This window comes from Nannobrachium achirus (assembly GCF_963921795.1).
Source record: "Nannobrachium achirus genome assembly, chromosome: 4".
Taxonomy (NCBI): Eukaryota; Metazoa; Chordata; class Actinopteri; order Myctophiformes; family Myctophidae; genus Nannobrachium; species Nannobrachium achirus.
In genome coordinates, this window is record NC_137813.1 from 55,315,450 (window position 1) to 55,337,949 (window position 22,500).

General features: G+C 42.9%; 2 protein-coding genes across 2 annotated transcripts in view; both read right to left on the minus strand.

Annotated features, from left to right (window-relative positions):
• Positions 1 to 22,500, minus strand: part of LOC308284040 (histone H1-like) — a gene marked incomplete at both ends in the record, with an annotated part of 409,737 nt that overhangs the window by 113,580 nt on the left and 273,657 nt on the right. The gene's annotated exons all lie outside the window — the stretch shown is intronic.
• The window catches only part of igf2bp1 (insulin-like growth factor 2 mRNA binding protein 1), a gene marked incomplete at both ends in the record, with an annotated part of 64,610 nt that overhangs the window by 13,866 nt on the left and 28,244 nt on the right, over positions 1 to 22,500 (minus strand). Inside the window, one exon of the mRNA XM_080724665.1 lies at positions 1,170 to 1,218. Coding sequence (XP_080580791.1) covers positions 1,170 to 1,218 — 49 coding nt within the window. The remainder of the gene's footprint in view (positions 1 to 1,169; positions 1,219 to 22,500) is intronic.

Sequence of the window (22,500 nt, forward strand, 5' to 3'; positions counted from 1 at the left end):
TCCGTCACCGTGTGTATAATGCTAATGACCAATGCCATGTTAAATTTGAGATCAGTCGCTGAAGCGAGTGAATAGATAATGCATTGTGTGCATTTTGTGCATTTTGTGACCTACTAACTGACTGACTGACTGACCTCTCTCTCTAATTATATGTTAGATACCAGTAAGCTTGAGACATTTTGATTTTGGTGTGATTTGTTGGTGCCAGAAACTGCTCCTCTGGTGTTGTACTCATGCTCAGAAGTCATTTCTAACTGTACTGCCAAGCTAGATGGCTTTGTTGGTGCTAATAATGTTACGCAGTAATTTGAAGTGAAACAGCTTATTTCTCACAAGCTGAAATATTACATAAAAATGATACACAGACCAGGAAATGCAGGCACGCATGCATAATGTACCGGTGTTGCATGGTTCTGCTTTCTTACAATATAGCAGACGTTCTCAAAGCTTTTTGGCTCACAGTAAGGTCAGCTATGTAAATAGCTTTTTCATCCACTGCATCCCTGAATTACATTGATACTTCATAGCACTTTACATGTATGTTATGTGAATCTTCCCCCCTAAGTCACATGGAAAACCTGAGAGAATATAATTTTTTTTATTAGGACAGTTTGAAAATAACTTTATACTAGACTATAACCACTTGAGCGGCTATTTTTGGCGAAGAGATTTAGTGTAGATTGAAAAATAACGCACCAAGTAGGCTACAGTGCAACTTAGGTCCAGTTTACTCAGAGGGTCTATGTGATTAAATTGAAGCGATACATTTCAAATATATAGGACAAAAACTCAAAAAGGATCCAAGGAAGCTCTGTTCAGTTCATGTAATGGAACTAGATGTTTTGTCCTACCCTCTCCAAAGAGCATCTGTTTACAGCTTACTATATTACTCACGGACCCATGCAGCGCTTCTTCTTGCTTTATCCATAACTTTAAAATATTATCCAAGTATTCTGCAGCACCCTATGAACTTGCATGGCATTACGGGCTTTAGGGTGTTAATACGATCAAATATTAGCCAAAGCCTAAAAACAACACTTAAATAACACATCAAAAGATTGACAACCATGGTAGCAAAACAATAAATGAATACGGCAAATACATCATGTTGAAAAAGTTACTTGAAAGAGCGCAAACAACAACACAACTAAAAACCAAAAGAAACTCACCTCCCACTGCAGGTGAGGAGGAATGTTTCTAATCTGCAGTTTCCTGGTCCTGAGGAGAGAGGAGAGGAACAGAGTTATCATCCCATCCTTTATTCCCACCATCCCTCAATCACAGTCTTTCCCCTAAGGTCCATGGCCACACCTTGGGGGCGGGGCACCAGAGATCACAGGGTGACCACTTCTCTATCATCACCCACACGTTCATCGTTTTGTTCATGAGCATAATACATTCAGCGGTAAACGGGAAGGAAAATGAACCACATGGGCCAGTGGGTTATTATGATTTGAGTCACACAGAGAGTCTCACGAGCGTAACTTAAATGTATAACCTTCTGCACACAATCAATATGAACTGTATGTAAGCATGGCGGTCTGTGCGTGGGTGCGTGCGTGGCAATTCTTGTCAATGTGAACAGGGTTTACCCGAGGCCATAACAATGTTTCAGTTTATGTTGTTCAGATTTGAATGAAATAAAGTGCCAGTAACAGCTGCGTATCAGTCTAATACGAATGATTAAAACATCGATGTTTTGTTAGCAGAGGCAGAATAGTTTTAATATTAGAAGAGCACTTCATTGCTATAATACACTGTTTTATTTAAACATCTATCTCTGAAACATACATGTGTTTTTGTATGTTTTTTGATAGAGAAGTCAAATTGCACAGGGTAACCCTGCAAGCCAAATGACGTCATGATGACTCCGGTGACGTTCAGAACTAGGCCAGATCACAGCCCATATGGGGATGATCTTGACATCATTACCATGACATCATATGGACTTATGGATTATTGTTTGTAATGTTAGTTGAAATATGAGCATGTAAGGTTATATTCTGGGCCATATGTGACTAGTTGATTAATCCAGGATGTCCGTTTTCATGGGCAGGATTTATGTTTGTTGAAATCAGGTGATATTCTAGGCCAGATCTGACAAGTTATGGTTTGACTTGATCTGGCCCCAATCGAGACGCCACTGATTGGTCCAGGTTGCCTTGCTCAAGGACAATTTGATAATTGATTGATTGATTGATTGATTGATTGATTGATTGATTGAATACTGAAATGTAAACAGCACAAGGTACAGTCTGACATTTGGGCTAAAAGGATATCACAAAAAAAGTCCTGGGGAATTCATCAGCATAGCATAGAAATAACACCAAAATACAACAATACATTACAACATCTCCTCTCTACACAGACGTAACACTATACTGCCGCTACGGAGATCCAACCTGTGACATACATTAGGTATACAAGACACTCTCCTGGGCCTAAGGGTCACGTTGGTGTCAAGGGACCAACGAAAGAGGTCAAAGATCAAAGCCACATCGTCCTAACAGAGCGAGACGCGACCTTTTGTGTTACACTTATTATATCTCAGCTCCAACAGCCAAAAACGTAAACATAATGAACTGATTAGTATTATCATTAGTTGAAAAATGACAATAATCCAGCCATGGGCAGACATTTTGGCGCTTGGACTCCAGTTGCGGTAAAAAACCACTGAATCAACAGCAACCGGAATGGCGTCTGGCTTCACCACCCACACAACCACACACAGAGAGGGGGATGGGTTGGCTACTGAATGACTAGAGTGGGACGGCAGTAGTGTGTGTGTGTGTGTGTGTGTGTGTGTGTGTGTGTGTGTGTGTGTGTGTGTGTGTGTGTGTGTGTGTGTGTGTGTGTGTGTGTGTGTGTGTGTGTGTGTGTGTGTGTGTGTGTGTAGGTGTGCATGCGTGCGTGCGTGCGTGCGTGCATGTGTACGTGAGTGTATGTGTGCGTGCGTGCGTGTTTAGTCTAAGTAGTAGTAGTAAGCATACATTCATTCTTACCATTTGTTCGCTTACGCGTTTAAAAGGAGACGCTATAGCAGAGTCTAACAGGAGCCCCTTTAACAACAACAACCACCTGACCCCAACAATGGACCCCGACCACCAACCCCCCTCACCCAAACCCAACCCCCCCAGGCCAGGACCCTTTAACAATCCCCACCCAAACCAACCCCCACCCACCCACCCACCCACCCCCAGGAGCTTTGGGTACGACTGAATAGGAGCTTTTTGTGTCGCAGATACCAGATATGCAAACCCAACACCCCAGAAGATACTAAACTCTATAGGACAAACCCACCGGTCCATGATCGGAACCAACACAAACACTGCATACCTGACACCGCCATGTTCTAAACACACGCACGCACGCACGCACGCACGCATGCATGCAGGGACGCAGGCACGCACGCAGGCACGCAGGCACGCAGGCACGAACGCACGCACACACACACACACACACACCCTTCGCTGTCTCTTATCGATACTTCAACCCCCACCGTCCAACTCCATTCCACAACCATCACCCTGGTCAACCCCCCCCCCCCCCCCCCCCCCACCCCACCCCTCCACACACACAAATATCCCCTGCCCCCATCAAGCCGCCATCAACAAACTTGTTTGACCCCTACCGTTGCCTCCCGCCAATCTGCGACCCTCCCATTGGCTAATGCCATGGCAACAGGTTCAGAATGGGCGGGCACAGAAGACGGACGGGTGGACGGATGGATGCGTGCACGACGACAAAGCAACAAGTGTCACACCCGTTTACCTGCTGATCTGTTGTTCTGTTTATTTAACTTTTTTTTTAACTCTTTTTAACTCTTTCTTCTAGGCCCGCCTGTCCAATCAGTCCACCCAGAGCTACATCGGTTGGACATGTTTGGAATCCAAACTTTGGATCCACAACATTGCCCACATGCATCTAATCACAGATCTTCCTGTTTCCAATATGCCTTTGTCCAGGTGTACCAAGTAGAATTCTCTGAGTTTTATCCATTTGCAACCACGAGACTACAAATGGAACCAAATGGAACCTTAGAGGTCCATTTGTACACTGCGTTGGATGAGATGGGATGGGATAGCAGATCTAGTGTAAAAAGCCATTACGACTAGATTTAGTCGACTAAAATGTTGCGATATTTAGTTGACTAAAACTAGACTAAAACTAAAGCATTTCAGATGACTAAAATATTGTCACTGTCGGGCAGAAACCTTGTATCTCCAAGTTTCAAATGTGTAATTTTTTTTCGCAAAGTAAAGCACTGCATCATCATACAAGGCCATCGCACAAAAGTAGTGAAAACAGACGATCTACAAGCACACAACGTGTGCTTGTAGATCGGCTGTTCTCACTAGTTTAAATCATTTTAAGAATGATAAATACAAAACAAAAGGTTTTGGACAAGGTTTCCACCCGACAACGACGATATGACTAAAACCAAATTAAGTTTTATTCAAAAGACTACGACTAAAAAACGAAATCCGGTTTGCTGTCAAAAAATCAACACCGGCGCTCCACCGACACGAGATGCAGAGGAAGACGTCGGCCGAGATGGAAACAGTCTGAAGTGGAATGCGAAACGTTGTAGAAGGAAGGCCTCCACACAGAACAATGGAGGAGCAAGCATAGAAATGACAAGAAAGGGAAGAAAGGAAGGAAGGAGTGCAGAGCAGAGCACCAGAAAAGGGTTTGGTTAAGGGTCAGATCTCTTTGGAGCACGCAGACAAGGGAGGTCTTGGGACATCATGGGTGTGTGTGTGCCTGCGTGTGTGTGTGTGTGCGTGTGTGTGTGTGTGTGTGTGTGTGTGTGTGTGTGTGTGTGTGTGTGTGTGTGTGAGTGTGTGTGTGCGTGCGTGTGTGTGTGCGTGCGTGTGTGCGTGTGTGCGTGTACGCGTGAGTGCGTGTGTGTGCGTGTGTGCGTGAGTGCGTGCGTGCATGGGCGACTCTAAAGGAAAGTAGGTGGAGTGCTACCCTAAAAGTAGACACATGCACACGTACAGACTCTTATGTGTGTGCTGTGCACATGTACCTACAGGCTGAGCATGCACCAAAAAATCACAACCTCATTCAAGAACATACAACTTGTGGAAATGGGAGAACATGTAAAAGCGAAGAACTCTCTCTCTCTCTCTCTCTCTCTCTCTCTCTCTCTCTCTCTCTCTCTCTCTCTCTCTCTCTCTCTCTCTCTCTCTCTCTCTCTCTCTCTCTGTGGCTCCTATGGATGTGAAAGTGTAACAGGAAATGGAATATGTGGAGGAAGTCACAATCACTCGTCTCCTATATTTCCTGCTAAGCCTTTCTGAACCAATCGGAGATGGAGCACAGAGAGATGAGGTCGAAGTGGCAGATCTACAAGAGCACATTCACTGTTGTGAGCTTGTTCTATATATCGTCGTTGTCGGGTGGAAACCTTGTATGTCCAAAACCGTTCATTTTGGATTCATCATTAAAAAAAAATGATTTAAACTAGTGAAAACAGCCGTTCTACAAGCACACAACGCCTCGCACCGCGAGGCGTTGTTTTGGCGTTGATCTGCTGTTTTCACTACTTTTGTGCGACGGCCTTGTATGATGAAGCAGGGCTTTACTTTGCGAAAGAACGTACACATTTGAAACTTGGAGATACGAGGTTTCCGCCCGACAACGACGATATATACATTTTCTCACCTATAACAACACTTGAACATGACACGCCCACAAAGCTTCTGATGCCAGGATGCATTGTTATGATCCACACACACACACACACACACACACACACACACACGCACACACACACACACACACACACACACACACACACACACACACACACACATAGAATGTCTGCAACCACAGTTCTACCGATGTCGAACCCGATAACAAGCCCAGTGAGGGTGTTGTTGTGTGTTGAAATGAAAAGCTGGTTCACATAGGCAGACCGGACCCCCCACAATCAGCCCTGCTGGGGGCAGTAGAGACACCATTATTGCTAATTACAGCCTCAACATTTAATTGAAAGGCTCCACTAATTAGAGCCAATGTCCCCTGTAATTGACTCCGGACATGAGGTATAGATCGTCACATACCACAGCTTGCTTGCTTGTTTGCTCATTCTTTCATTTGTTTGTTTATTGTGACCGAAAACCGACACATTGTCCGCATATCTCTGTCTGCACGTCACGCCTGACACTGTGACACATCACAATCACCTATGTAAAGGTCCATAATGTATGTGGGTATTCCAGAATCCCTTTTATGCCCATATATGAAGATCCTTGATGTCATCGATACAGTATATATCACTGGCCAGATGGCCAAGACATGGCCAATATCTGTTTGACTGCAGATAGGGATCTCTGTATGGGCATAAAAGGGTTTGTATGTTGTGATGTCATTGGAACCACTCTAACAGAATCCCCTTTATGCTCATATATGGAGATCCCTGATCCCTGGTCATCAATATTAAGCCCATATTTAACAGGACTTCATATGGGAATGCCCATATATGGAGGAAGACAGCCCATATCTGTGTATGAAGGCAAACGTTTCAAAATATCCCACATTCTGCAAGCTTCCGCGACACGTTGTGAGCTTGTAGATCTACGATTTTCGTCATGCAGCATGTCGTACGACGAATTCTAAGTCAGCCTTTACTTGGAACTTGGAAGATGTGCGTTACTGTTGGGCGAGGAGGAGAAGGAGGCGATGCACTGTGCGCACACAGCACTGCCCAGCGCTAAATCATTATTTACTGTTAAGCCAAGAAAGATGCGTTCGAGTGGCGCGATTGCATACAAAGTGAATACAAATACGAGGCGACCGCGGAGACGGCACGAACGAGCCAATGAGCGCCGTTCATGAACGCCAGAATGAGCGCGGTCAACAACGACTTCATCAAGCGGAAAGATTAAGAACGGTCCGTTCACGTTCGCCCAAAATATTAACGATTTTGTGAACGATCGTTCATTGAACGTGCTCAGGTACAACACTGCCCCTTGCCAGTGATTTTGTAAACAGAGGAGGTGAACCCCCCCCCCCCCCCCCAATACATTTCTAAGGATTTGTTCAGATGTTTACACCTGTAAACCTGTAATGTGACAATAATGTTTCTGATTCAGAATTCAAAAGCACATATACGCATATAGATAAATAGATACGTTAAGTTAAATAAAACATAACATTCCGTGATATAGTCATCTTTAAATTGGAGTGTCCACCCTCCATTGCTCCTGGTGTAATATTGACAATATGTATTTAACCGTTTTTATATTAAATTGGAGATTATACATGAAATATACATTTGAAAAAAGTCAGGAATTGAAAGATTTCTCGTGAACATTGACGCAAGAGAGAGATAGAGAGAGAGAGAGAGAGAGAAACTACCCTCCCCCACCCACTCAGCCTATGCAGGTGAAAGGTTACGGCAGGAGATGCTGATGCAACAATAACACTTTAAGCTGAGGCTGAGAACGACGGGGAGATACAAGTATGGAGAGAACGTGCGAGAGTGGAAAACGTGGTGTCTTCTCAAAGGTTCGACCTCCCGTTGTTCCATTAACATTCACCAGGTTAACATTCACCAGCGTCGGCAGGTTAGCATTTCACCGGGTTAGCATTCACCAGCGTTATTTTTACTGAGGTTAGGGTTAGGGTTAAGGTTAGGTTTAGGTGGTCGGGTCGGAAGAATGGGAGGTCGGAAGAATGACACGGCACCGAAAAAGCAACCCTATAGGAAAGACAGGGAGAGTTGTGAGGTGTTGAAGAAAGGAGAGAGAGGGAGAGAGAGGAAGGTGCAACCACCTTCCTTCCATCCTCATCTACTCATCATCATCATCATCATTCAGCACAGCACAGAACCGAACCGGGCATGTTGTTCTTGTTTGTCCACTGTTGTCTTTACTATTACCACTATTTGATTTTAATAATTCTATCCAGCACCTTGAAGCACTTTGATATTAAAGAACAAAACAGACACACACTGACAGGCACTCACTACTCTCACACGCACGCACGCACGCACGCACACACGCACACGCACACGCACACACACACACACACACACACACACACACACACACACACACACACACACACTCCGTGAGACAGGTCCTATGAGACTTGCTCATTATCTGACAACACTTTTTTTACACAAATCTTTATCACCGTCTGACCCGCACCGGGTCATCTTCAACCAACAAGCACAACAAACACTATAACTGCCCTGGGAACCATGGAGAAGCACTTTGATCTGCATGTCATTTGGGGTCGACTCGGCGCCTCGATCCCAGGAACCTCCAAAACACACGCAAGGCACACGTAGTGTACCGTAAGTTCCTACTAGGAAATGTTAAAGTGCAACCAGCCCTGCAATCCGGCAGCAGCACTGTTCTGATTGGCTGGTGTGCTGCATGCATGCACGCACGCAAGCAAGCAGCAGAGAAGTGCAGTGGCTTAATATTTCATAAGAGACATCTAGAATGAAATCACGGATGAATATTTTATCCGTAATGGCCGAGGAGGACATGACATCAGCCAAACAGTATAGTAGGTAACTATAACTCACTCGCCTTCTTTCCAATCGGATGGCAACAGTCATGTTAGCGGAGCAGGAAAACAGGGCACCACACTTGCAGAGGAATTAAACAGTGTTGATTTTGTCGATGAAAACTGTGGTGAAACACAGGGACGTTCTGGCCATTGGGAAAAGCGGGACAACTCCCGAACGGCCGGTTCATTCCCGGCCGGTCCAGGCCGGCCATTTAGGAAAAAAATTAAACTGTTTGCACAAAAGTAAAAATTAAACTGTTTGCACAAAAGTAGTGAAAACAGCAGATCTACAAGCACACAACGCCTCGCACCGTGCTTGTAGATCGGCTGTTTTCACTAGTTTAAATCATTTTTAAAATGATAAATACAAAACAAACGGTTTTGGACACAAAAAATATAACTCATGTAATTGGCCCACTGGCTTGTCACTTGTCATGATCTGAAACGGCAAATCTTTGAGTAGCAGCAGCGCTATAGAGAGAGATCTCTCTCTATAGCACGCAATGAGGGCCTCTCCAACTCTTTTTCCCGGGCTGAATCAAGGGCTCAGCACGTCCCTGGTGAAACATGTTCGTCGACTACAAAAGACAAGTCATTTTATGTGTGGTTCATGTGCTCAGGAGTAAATAGCAGTCAGATCTATAACATTTCAGAACGCAACCAAGTGTAAAATCAGGCATTACTGCGCCATCAAGGCCCGCCAAGCATTTGCTGTCAAAAGCAACACTGGAATTAAAACAATGAAAAACAGAAACGAACACGGAGACTGTTGCCCACAGCCATCGCAGAGCGAGACTTTTCATTGAACACTATAGCTGCGTGTATGTCAGTGTCCAATGTCAATCAAGCAATCAAATCAATGTCAATAAACATAAACATATTAACAAACATATTGAGTTTGCCTCCAATAAAAAGAAAATACGAAGATATGTGTGTCTGTATAGTCACGTCTTGACCAGAAAAATCTTGAATAAAAAAACTCCAATCACTGGATAAAATTGATTTACGATTGAAATTGAAAAAGTGTCTGTGACTTATTAACCTGTGGTTAGACAGTATTGACCGCAGTTATTCCGATAAGTAACCTTTTATTGACCTTAAAAGAAGGATGGTCTATGTTCATGTGGGATATGAAGACAATCATGGTGGAAAGATACCTCCCCCCATCCTATCTTTCTATCATCCTTTTTCCTGTCCTTTCCGAGAGAGGAGATAGAGATAGAGATAGATAGAAAGAAAGAAAGAAAGAAAGAAAGAAAGAAAGAAAGAAAGAAAGAAAGAGAGAGACTCTGCGTGCGTGCCTACGTACATGCGTGCATAATCTGCATATGTGGCGCGCATATGTGGCGTGGCGTGGCTTGTGTGCGAACTAGGATGGCCGGTGCTGAAATAGAACAAGCTCACTCAGCAAACTCAGCCTCTGATGTAGAATCCATGTTCTCAGTGTTGTCACTGCTTGGTTGGTGACGTCACCATGGTCTGACATGTTGCCAGAGTGCATTGAGGCACATGTCCACATCAATAATAACAATAATAATAATTATTAAATAACATTATTAATATCTAACTATTCATTTAGCGAATGTCTGTCTGCCGCCCGCCGTCTGTCTGCATGCTGACATCACTGATACGAAACAGTGTCGGCACCATGGTAACAATGCCCATCTGATATGAACAACGCCCAATTGACATCGCTGACTGACATCACTACAATGCCCAATTTGGAGATGACATCACAGACTGGCCTGGACACGGAACTCCATATATGGTCATCATCATGCTGACTTGTGGTGGTCTTTTTTGGTTTGTTTCTTTTTTGCCACGGACATACACAATGAGTCGACAATAGTGTTACCCGAAGCACAAAGAACTAGTCTTACAGTAAATGACCATAACAGGTCTGTAACTCTGAAGGTGATCAAATGGAACCAAATGGACCTTTACGGGTCCATTTGGTTCCATTTGTACACTCTCAGAGTTAAGAAGATCCTTGCAAATAAAACATTTGAGAACCACTACTATTAGTGGACTCCCAATATGCCATAGTGTGTAAATAAGTGTTATGCATACTGTGAAGTAACTTGACACTTTACATCCAGTAATTGGGTCTTATGATTGAAATAAGAACGTTATAATGGTGTGTAAAAAAAGAAAATCTAAAATTTGCCACGGATAAGACCAAATCTTTGCCACGGACATGTCTGTCCCCGTACGGACGTATTGATGACCCCTGGAAAGGGGGTATATGTGGAGTGACATGCAGAAAATTGTCTGATCGGCAGGTGATGAAACTGTCAGGCGTTGGAGCCCATGTGGCAGGCGCCCTAACCGCCCCAACTTAGTCAAGATAATTATACATCACGCCTGTCACTAAATTGTTTTGTAAGTGTTACTGTAGGAGTGAAACTACTACTGTCTTCTACTGTTGGCAACTACCACAGCTTCAATCAAGCAGGTGGGATGTCTGTGCCTTAACGCAAGGGCATTTCAACAGTGGATTTTGAAATACTACAATATTATCAGCATTAATGGGTGGTTATGGCTCTGTAACAGAGCAGGTGGCAGTGCCAGCGTTAAAAAAAAACTAGAGAGAGAGAGAGAGAGAGAGAGAGAGAGAGAGAGAGAGAGAGAGAGAGAGAGAGAGAGAATAAGATGAGCAAGATAGAAAGATTTACAAAAAGAGAAAGATAGAAGAGGAGTCAAATTCTATCTCGGGTTGCCGACATGCGCCTGTGAATTCGGCTCTCGTCTGCGATTGGTCCACATTTATAGGGGAAAGGTTATTTCCTCCCTGGCTGTGATCCCATTGGTCCGACTAAACCCACTGAAGGGTGAACCTCGTCCAATCAAAAATTCATGATGATGCCACAGTGGGCACACGGTCTGTGGGCACACAAGTGACTGTTGTTTGCCAACTCAATCAAGTGTGTGTGGTTGATGCCGTCTTCCTGTCCCCCCCCCCCCCCCCCCCCCCTTTGTATACATTGTGTCATATAACAGTCTTTTTAACCCATTAAAGGAGAATTCCGGACTAGCTATTTTACCACGTTAATCTGATGTCAGGATATCCCAGAACAATCAGTACTTTTTTTTCACCCTTTTTCATCTCGAGTCCTCGGCAGCTCTGTTCGTAAGCGGTGGAATCTTTCTTTTGCTTATTTGTATCGCTCGACAATTCCTTTTTTTAGTTTACATTATCCCTCATAATGGTGGAGACTGGAGATGTGTCCATGCACAGAGTGTTGTCAACAATGACGTATAAGAGGCGAACTGACATTAAATCCCACCGTCTCTGGTCAAAGTTAACTCTAACAATGGATGGAGTAACATCAGATTGCCGTAAGAAATGCACTCGCCCGGAATTCCAGTTTAAGACCTGAGGCCGATTCTTCAAATGTCTTCTAAATCCTAACAGTTTTCACACAAACACACACACACACACACACACACACACAAAAAAAGAAATTGTTACTATCGGTTGCGGTCGGGCAGAAACCTCTTATCTCCATATGTATTATTTATTATTGTTTGAATGGTTTAGGGCAAAATATATTTCTGATCTTGTGCGATATCATGAACCATCCAGATCTCTCAGTTCAATCATCTGGGAAAGGTCTGCTTTCTGTCCCTAAAACCAAAAGTAAATGTGGGGAAGTATTTTATCTCCATGTTTTAATGTTTGTGTTTCACATTCCCCCCCCCCCCCCCCCCCATAAATGAAAGCCCTACTTTATCGTGTGAACCATACTACAGTCACAAAAGCATCAAAAGTAGCAGATCCACAGACTTGAAACACGGCGCGACGCAACTGGTTTTGAGCATGTAAATCTGCTACGTTTGACGCTTTTGAATTTGAAAAGTAACAGTTTTGGACATGATGACGTTTCGACCCGACAGAGACTTCTACAGCTACAATCTAAAAATAACGCGATTGGCTATTTTCAACAAGAAATCTGCAAAGTAACTAGAAACTAAAGTTTGCAAATAATTGTAGTGGAGTAAAGTACAATATTTGGATCGGAAATGTAGTGGATTAGAAGTAAAAGTATTGGAAATTGGAAACACTCAAGTAAAGAACAAATACCTCAAAATTGTACTTATTAGTATATTACTTAAGTACTTAGTTGCTTTACACCGCTGCTAGTTAGAAGACACTATTTCACCCCTCGCTCGCCACAGAACCCTTCATTCGCTGCTTGTGATTGAACCTCTCTGTGGCCAATAGCCCAGCAGTAAGCAAATTAACTGGAACATTGAGTGTCCACACTGACAGTAGTCGCGCTTAAGACCTCTGTCTCCGGAACCATGTGTAACCCAAGCTGACTTCAGATCAGCCCCTCCCCCCCCCTCCCAACACAGCCTTCTCTCATGTGACTCTCCCTACACACTGTTCACCCTATATCAGCTTTCTCTCAGAAGTCTCAAAGAGAACTAAATACAACCCTCTCCATGTTTAATAAAAAAAAAGACAATCTAACTATTAACTATTCAACGTCTGTCTGTCTGTCTGTCTGTCTGTCTGTCTGTCTGTCTGTCTGTCTGTCTGTCTGTCTGTCTGTCTGTCCGTATAATGTCTGTCTGTATACACTGACGTCACAGACTGGCCTGGACATCTGACGTCACATGAATGGGCATATAGAGCCAGACAGACATAGATAAGAGATCTCACTATAATGTACGTACAGACGGATACAACAGGTATATCTGCACAACTGGACGTCAACGGTGACTATTCTGCCCAACGTGGACCGGTCTATTAACTAATAAATACACGCGTGCGCGCATGCACGCACGCACGCACGCACGCACGCACGCACACACAATATAGACAGACAGACAGACACTGTATATTTAAATATACAGTATATATATCAATTTACAGTATATCAATTTACTATATGAATCGCTCAGGTATTTTTTTATGCCTACAGCTCAGGTACGAGGGTAGTGATGATAGATAGGTTGTTGGTCGTATAGCAGCCTTATTCATTCGCAAACAAAACGACAAAACACGATTTCCATCTTGTGATAAATTATATTGATAACATAACATTGCTTGATTATTATTTTGTGCCAAGATTAGTCCCTTAGGCCATTATATTTGTATCGGTGAGAAGAAAGGGTGTGAGAGAGGACTGATGAGAAGAGAAAGAGTGGTGTCGATGGGCCAGCGGCAGTGGTGTAAAGTAACTAAGTACATTTACTTAAGTATTGTACTTAAGTACACTTTTGAGTTATTTGTACTTTACTTTCACTATACTTTTGTGCAAACAGTTTAATTTTTTTACTTTTGTGCAAACAGTGGACCGGCCGAGAATGAACCGGCTGTTCGGGATTTGTCCCGCTTTTCCCAATGGCCAGCACGTCCCTGGTTTGGTTATAATGGGAGCTGACAAATAAAGTGTAGCTGAACATCCTTGCACTGGACTGGCAATGAATGCAAACAACCTTGTTACTTGTGTTACTGATATTTCACTTTCAAACGTGTTTGGGGTAAAACATCTATTCTTTCTTTCTGTGACAATTTTTAAGTCGCTTGATTCAGTATTTATACTGTATTCATATTTGACATTATTTTTTCAGCCACACACTAACCCTATATACAAACCCAGTGAACCTCAAAGTCCATTTTAACCATGACAGGTTCATCGACAGCACCCTATTTTTTACCTAGGATATTCTTTTTCCCCCAGTATTATCATCATTGCTATTTTCCTCAGTGTTTTTTTTTTTCTTCACAAAATAATTTATGGGAAATAAATATATAGAAACAAATGGTTTCACTTCCCAGTTTGATGCTCAACAGACAACAGAGATGACATTAGTCTATTTATTCATGGAAAGCTATTTCCTTTGGGTAGGCCTATTAGATAAACAAATTGGTGATGCAAAAGGTATGCACATGCTGTTTGCTGGACAGAGGATCAAGCTCCCATGGATATTTATTACATTATTTATGACCAGAGGACCTTTGGTCTGAAGTAATAAATATAGGCCTACAACATGGGAGCATGATCTAGTGCAGACTCTGTTTTTTTCTATAAACAAATTGGACAGACTGACTGACTGACTGACTGACAGACAGACAGACAGACAGACAGACAGACAGACAGACAGACAGACAGACAGACTCTCTCTCTCACGCACACGCGCGCGCACATGTGCGTAGCCTACACCGCAGTATATGCATGGGCTACAGTAGGCCTAAACCCCCGCCACCATCACGAGGCACATGGATGTATCATGGATTCATGGATGGCGTGCAACCGGATTCCAAACGAATGCGAGATGTTTGATAGCCTTGCGCTCCGCGGATGATGACGACCGAGCGCTCTGCGTGCGGGACCGGGTTAAAAAAAACGCAAGGCTCCGCATGCATAATGGAATAGGATATAGAACAGAACATGAAACTTCCATGGTCGTTTCATTTGAATGGGTCACTGACTGATAAGACTATTGTCTACGTTCATCTGAACTCTTATAGGACTGTATATCTTTTTTTAATTTTGACTTTTTTGTGTTCCACTCTGGTCTGGTGACTCTGGTCGCACTTTGATCGTGCGCCGTTGTAGCCTAGGCTATATCATATCCTGTACTTTTAGAAACACGTCATTTCAGTAGCCCATATAGGCTATAGTTCATCCCGAGCAGGGCTGAACAAATAAATACATTTGTAAAAAAAAAAAGAGTATTAAACGGCGGAAGCCCCGTGGCCTCTATTCGCAGACCGTGTAGCGGTGGGTGGGGGGAGGGGATCAACCAGGCAGGGTGGTCGTTGTGGCGAGGAGAGAGAGAGAGAGAGAAGGGTGGTGGTGGGATACGAGAATGAGAGAGAGACCCTGAAACTTGTGAGGGGAGAGAGAGAGGAAGCTCTGGAATTCATTTGGGGTAGGGTCTGTAGCCTGTGTAGGGGTTGGGTTGGGTGGTGTGTGGAGGGTCAAAGTTTTACGTTGTGCTCTCCACCATGACCCTGTCTGTGCTCTGGTGATGATGACGCGCCCTGGAGGAACGGGGCCGACATTTTGCTAGCAGCAACAGTTTCATGTCTCCATTTTGAGAAGCCCACCCCCCCGCACGTATACGCCACCCCTCCCCTCCGCACGCTACTAGGCCTACTTACTTTTTATGGAATTATGCACATCTAGGATTGGGTACGCTTACCAAGTTTTTTTTAAATAGCATAGATGAGATGATCATGATGGTGTTATTAGGCTATTATAGCCTACCGTGCTTAAAAAATGTATAAGCGTAGCCTATAGGCCTACGTGGATTTCAGAAAACCACCCGGTCTCGTGAATTCAAGCTTCTGCAGAAGACCAAGTGAAAATGTGGATTCACGACTTCACGAGACCTGATAATTCCTCAATTTACGTCAGTCAGCCGAGTGAAGGGCTATTAAGCCCATTTAATTCTGAATTTGGTCTGTTAGAGTTAATCATCAAAGATTGATTCGTTTATTTTATGGCGACTATAACGAGTTCTCCACCACGCCAATAGTAGCCTGTTATTTAGTTCAGAAAGGACAGTCTAATAGTCATCATTTTGATCACACGTTTAAAAAAATGGATGGACTAAAACTAACGGGTCTGACGTAGGCATACACTGTAGCCTAGGCCTACTATAACCCACCCATCAACCTCTCTCTGTCTCTCTCTCGCCATTTTGTGGTGGTGCCTATAGCCATTTCACGATATGGACGCAGCGCTGGGCGAGATAGAGAGAGAGAGAGAGAGAGAGAGAGGGGGTGCGAGAGAGCGCGCACGACATGAAGACAGGCAAGGGAGAGAGCGAGAGAGAGAGAGAGAGAGAGAGAGAGGAGAGAGAGAGAGAGAGAGAGAGAGAGAGAGAGAGAGAGAGAGGGGGGAGAGTGTAACTGTAGGCCGATGAAAATTATGCATAACCTAACCACTGTGGAAATGGTTCCAATACAATGTTTTTTTTTTAAAGTAGCTTAACTTAGGCCTATAGCCTATTAGGCCTATGTCCGTTTTATTCAAGGATATATTATTAGTCCTGTGAATCAAATAACCACCTTCCCTTACTTGTTTACAGCAGCTCTAATCAGACATAGTCTTCGCCCAAACGAAAGTCTCATTTCAAACAACTACATCGTCCCGTGGACGCCAATGCAGGCTACTAGTGCAGGCTAGAGTTGTTATTACGATGTAATAACACGCCTATAACTGACGAATTATCTTCTCGTCCAAATCATTATAATGAAAAGACCTTTCCACGGTGTGCCGTTTAGGCTATTTGGTATTTACCATAGGACTGCTTATAGAATGAAGCTGTCATGTGTGCGAGCTTTATAGGTTTTCACTTGGCTATAGCTTATAGTTCCGTAAAGCGAACGGCTATCCTATATGGCTATTTATTGGCTTAATGAAGACCATGCAGAGATACGGAGGGCAACTTTGTTCTGGATCAACACATCTGTCTCGCTTCGGTTTGGTCAAAACAGAACTGTTAAAAGTAAACAAGTCACTCGGGAAAGGCCTCTCTATAAGTTCCCTGTGCATGCGCTATTACAGCCGTTATTAAATGTGCAATAGGCGCGCGCGGACACACACACACACACACACACACACACACACACACACACACACACACACACACACACACACACACACACACACACACACACACACACACACACACACACACACACACGCACGTATTGTATAAAGCCAGCTTTTCTGACTCAACAACACGCCCCCCCCCTCCCCCTTCAGCAAACGCACACACGCGCGCGCACATAGGCCTACACGCATGTGAGAGCGCTATAGTAGGCCGCCATCTTGGAGAGACAACGCCCATTTACTACAATGAAGCTCAGATCACGTGGTGTGTGGATCAGCAGACACACGCGCACGCGGACGCGCAATTCCATGACCAGAGGCTCTGATAGGCTACATAGTAGGCAGTGGCAGTGCGCTGTACAATGTTCATTTCTGTGTAGACTACTACTGTGTAGTAAGCAGCCTATTACAGCATGGTCTGTGGGTCGGGAGCCATTATGTGTGTATTATATATATATATATATATATATATATAGGCCTATATATATATATATATATATATATATATATATCACAATATGTTTAACAAGTAGTGAGAATAGCCGATCTACAAGCTCACAACGCGGAGCGAAAGTTGCTTGTTTTCACTAGTTGTGGGTACCGCGTCCGGGCAAACGTCTAATCTCTCTTTCGGGTCTCTCGACCTGTAAAGTTTGCAAGGAACCACTGCACCACCTGACTGCACTAGCCTGTAGGCTGCAAACCACGCGGTAAACATGCCCATCATTCGGGTTGATCATGACATGCAGCTCTCTCTATCTAACTGCATCTATGGCATCATCATGGACGAAATGTGCTGACACCATCGCGCACTAATTCCCTTTATCTGCTCTGAACCATCTGTTTCATCCGCTGTCTGGAAGAACATGCCTGCAGATTGACTTTGTAGCCTATTATATAAAGGCTACTGATGCACGGATATTAGATGAATGGCAGGCTTGTGTTGTCATTAGAATGCAGAACCTAGAGATGCAACACATGGACTCATTCTGTCCACGCACCAAGCGCTCCATGCTGCTCTTTCTCATATGGTGACAAAATGTTGCCTATTTGTCATGAAGCGAATATAGCATAGGGCAGGCTATAGCCTATCTGCAGCTCTCTGTCCGCGCTATGATGACGAGAGACACACCTCCCTCCGTGCGTGTGAGAGGCGTGTGTTTGTGCACGCACAATACACAAGCATATGCCTACCACGCAGAGAGAGAGAGAGAGAGAGAGAGAGAGGGGAGAGAGAGAGAGAGAGAGAGAGAGAGCACCCGCACAAGTGCAGTGTTTTTGAGGATAGAAGATTACCTTTTATTGTGCCCATGGGAGAAATTTGGACACGCACACGCACACACACGCACGCACGCACGCGCGCGCGCACGCGCGCGCGCGCGCACACACACACACACACACACACACACACACACACACACACACACACACACACACACACACACACACACACACACACAGATAGATGCATTGTGGAGAGATGTGCTGCCACGCGGGGGCGCCCTGGTGCAGATACGGGTTCGGTGCAACACAGCATGGCAGTGCCCATGTATGCAGAGGGAGAGGAGGTGAGCTGGCACAGGCTATCAGAGCTACAAGTCCACACCGACTGGACTTGGAACTGGCCAGTGGCCCACCCTCCCTCCCTCTGGTTCCCTGAGTAGGCTATAGTTCCCTGAGTATAGTTAGGCTGTTATTACTGTGTTATTACACTCCAATATGTGAACAGACACACATGAATGATGATAACGTGAACTGCACTTAAACTCGGATGAGATGTATAGGGCTATAGCTATGTTGGGGGAGGGGAGGGGACACGCCTTCCTCCGTCCGCGTGCGCGAGGAAGACGCACGCATGCAGCCTTTCCTCACGCACTGTCGGCATATAGGAGAGGAGAGGAGAGGAGCGCGTGTCTTCATTCATAAAGTCGGGTTTAAAAAAAAAGAGAAAAGCTACTCCAGAGTACTACGGCGGCGCGAGGCGCCTCCCACCGAGAGAGAAGAAAGAGGAGGAGGGAGGGAGAGAGAGAGAAGAATGGGGGGAGGGAGAGAGAATGAGAGCTGAAATCCAACCAGGCTGTGTAGTATATGGCAGGCTATAGCATAGCAGCCTATGTATAGAATCTATAGGCCTACCTCGCTAGGTTTGAGACAACGCCGTGGTGTTGGTACATTCTACCGGTAAACTATTAACTGAAGCCCCGGACGGTAGCCTACAAGGCTGGGGAGAGAGAGAGAGAGAGAGAGGGATCTAAACATCCCGTGATGATTCGTTCGTGTTTAAAACAATGAGGCATTATTGAGCGATAGAAATAAACACGCAGTTCAAGCTGCCTATACATTTGTTTCCAATTTAACATTACAGGCCGACGTGTCTTTCCATCAGCAGCAACAGAGAGATGCCCGAGTAGCCAGGACGAGACAGGGGTTTGAGTCATAAAGATTAGCCTTAATTCGAAGTTCAAACTATAACTCAGCGTTTTAACCCCTGACAGTAAAACAAACTGCGATTATCACGATGATCATTGATCATCAATACAATGGAAGCATCCAGATCTACCATGACACTGGAAACACGAAACTAATGCATTACATATCTTGTTGTAGGCTATATGGGAACATGCACTGGGATTTGTTTTTCTTTCTTTCTTTCTTTCTTTCTTTCTTTCTTTCTTTCTTTCTTTCTTTCTTTCTTTCTTTCTTTCTTTCTCTATTAGTCACTTAATATTGATCAAAATTATGCAGGCTTATATTTGCTGGCTTGTTTATCTTGATCGTCTCTTTTAGTTCATGGATAAATGACAACAACCATGGAATGGAATGTAAAGTGAGAACATTCTTTTTATATTCTAACAGTAGCCATAAAATGCAGCAGTTTATGTAGATGTTGTTATTATTATTATTTTAAATATGTGATTGTTTGTATCTGTTTGAAACAAGTTGTTGATATGCAGACAAATAAATAGCAACATAGTTTAATTCACAACTTGGGAAATTAACAAAAACAATCAAAGAAAAAATATTTAGAAAGTATTGAATAAACTGTAAATAATAATAAACAAACTGCCAGTTAACAAATACGGTTCAATTATTTAATATGAAATAAATACATTGACAATGCAAGTGAATGTTTGATGCTGTAACTACAAATTAAAACAAAAAGCAAAGTCATATTTCAGAGTTTCCTTAAAATACCGTGGCATAAATCTGTTTATAGACTGACTTATATTTTGGACAAAATATGTTAATAACTAAAGTATGCCTAAATGATTTGCTAAAAGCTAGAATGTAACTGTAGTCCTTGCCTGACAAACATTTTCCTCTTCAGGAAAACTTTCATTTTCATGATTAAACTGCAGCATATATGTGTATTTGTAAATACAATTAATATATAGGAATATACCATTTTGGAAATACATGTAACAATGCATAATGTGAAGTGTACAGTATAAAACAAGTTTCTATACTAAGAAGGCATGTTGGGGTCGGGGCCTAGAATTTATAAACAACAAATACATCATTGATTAAGAACTTTGTTGAATGAAGACAAACTTTGTTTTCTTTTCCATAACACACAAGCAATCAAAAGGAATAATATAGTCTCAATGTTGTTTATCCAAATTCAAGCAAACACCACACAACGAAACTCTGAAGACATGTCAAACTGAAAAGGCTCAACGTGAACAACCTTTCTTCAACAATGATTCTAATTTCATTTCATTTCAGTGAGTCACATCCTCTATTTACCACCACAAGATGAATCCCTATCCCCTAAGTTCATGACAATGTCTAATGTATAATCATGCTCAAATGAAAAACATTTGTGACAATGACAAGCACAGCTTTTTTCCCACATGCAGGGGTGGGAAATTAAACTTGTTGGTAGACAGATTGGGTACGCAAGGTTTTTTCTTTCTCTTTTTTTCCAGAATCATCTTTATTGTCCCATACCGATTATAAAGAAATATATATATATATATATATATATTTATATATATATATATATATATATATATATATATATATATATATATATATATATATATATATATATAGCCTAAGACATAGCATAGCATACATATACATACATACATACATACATACATACACTACATACATACCATACATACATACATACATACATACATACATACATACATACATACATACACAGTGTGTATTACACACTAACAGATCAATGAAAATTGAAAACTCACAGACAGATTAGTATGATTTGCGGCCTCACCATCTCGGTCCCCCTCACAAATACAACGTTTATAAATAAATACAATACAAAATTAAAGTGTGGACCAGATATAGGCTAGGTCTATGAGGTTCATAACCAGATTGCTATCTATTCAATCGTTGGATAACGAGTTGTCTCTGTCTGTACCTTATTGGCTTCTCTTTTAACCCATTAAGACCAGAAGCCTATTCTACCAATGCCTTATTCTAAATCTGTAGTTTTCACACTTTAAAGATTAAAAAAAAATAAAAATCTAAAACGCACTGTGAGCATATATCTGCTAATTTTGAATAGCCAACGCGAAAATCTAAAATGACACCAGAATCTTTCCCGGTTTAGCTTAAACGCCTATATCTAATCAATCACTTCACATTCTCAAATAGTAGGCTCAATGTTTGCTGACTGACATTGTGTTCAGGGGTGTAGCACCACATTCTGGGCCCTGGGTACAAGGATTCACTGCGGGCCCCCATGAATGTTCTTCATAGGGGGAGGGGTTAACCCATTTAGACTGGGAACACATTATTACGCATTATTTTGTGCTTTAACTATTGAAAAAATAGCAGATATACAAGCTCACAGCGTGGCACCGAATGCCGTGCTGCGAGCTTGTAGATCTGCTATTCTAAGGTTTTTTGAAAAACCTGTTTCCATCTAAAAATATTTAGTTCCAGGGACCCCCAGAAGCAAAATATGAGTTACAAATGTTTGCTTAACAAATACAAATATTCTGCTATTCTTCAATAGCTAAAGTATAAAAATATTAAAGGCCCCTCCACCTTGGGCCCTAGTAACTCAGTCACTCATTGTGGTTAATTACTTAGCAACCTTTTTTCCTAAGAAATACCTCAAACTGTCTCATACTGCCAGGCTCAACAGCACAGCGGCCCTGCACTCAAACGCGGTATTGATCATTATCACAAGCGATGTTGTTCAATTATATGAACATTATGATTTAGGTTACGTCCTATTAACATGTGTGACCTGCAATGAATCCATCATTCACTCAATTAAAAACCCAAATTATTAGAGTAACAGGGGTTGGTAAATGAAAGACGCGACCATTTCCACAAACGTATAGAGAGCATTAATCTAAAGGTATACAGCGGTCTCTGTGTGTGTGTGTGTGTAGTTTAATTTAAA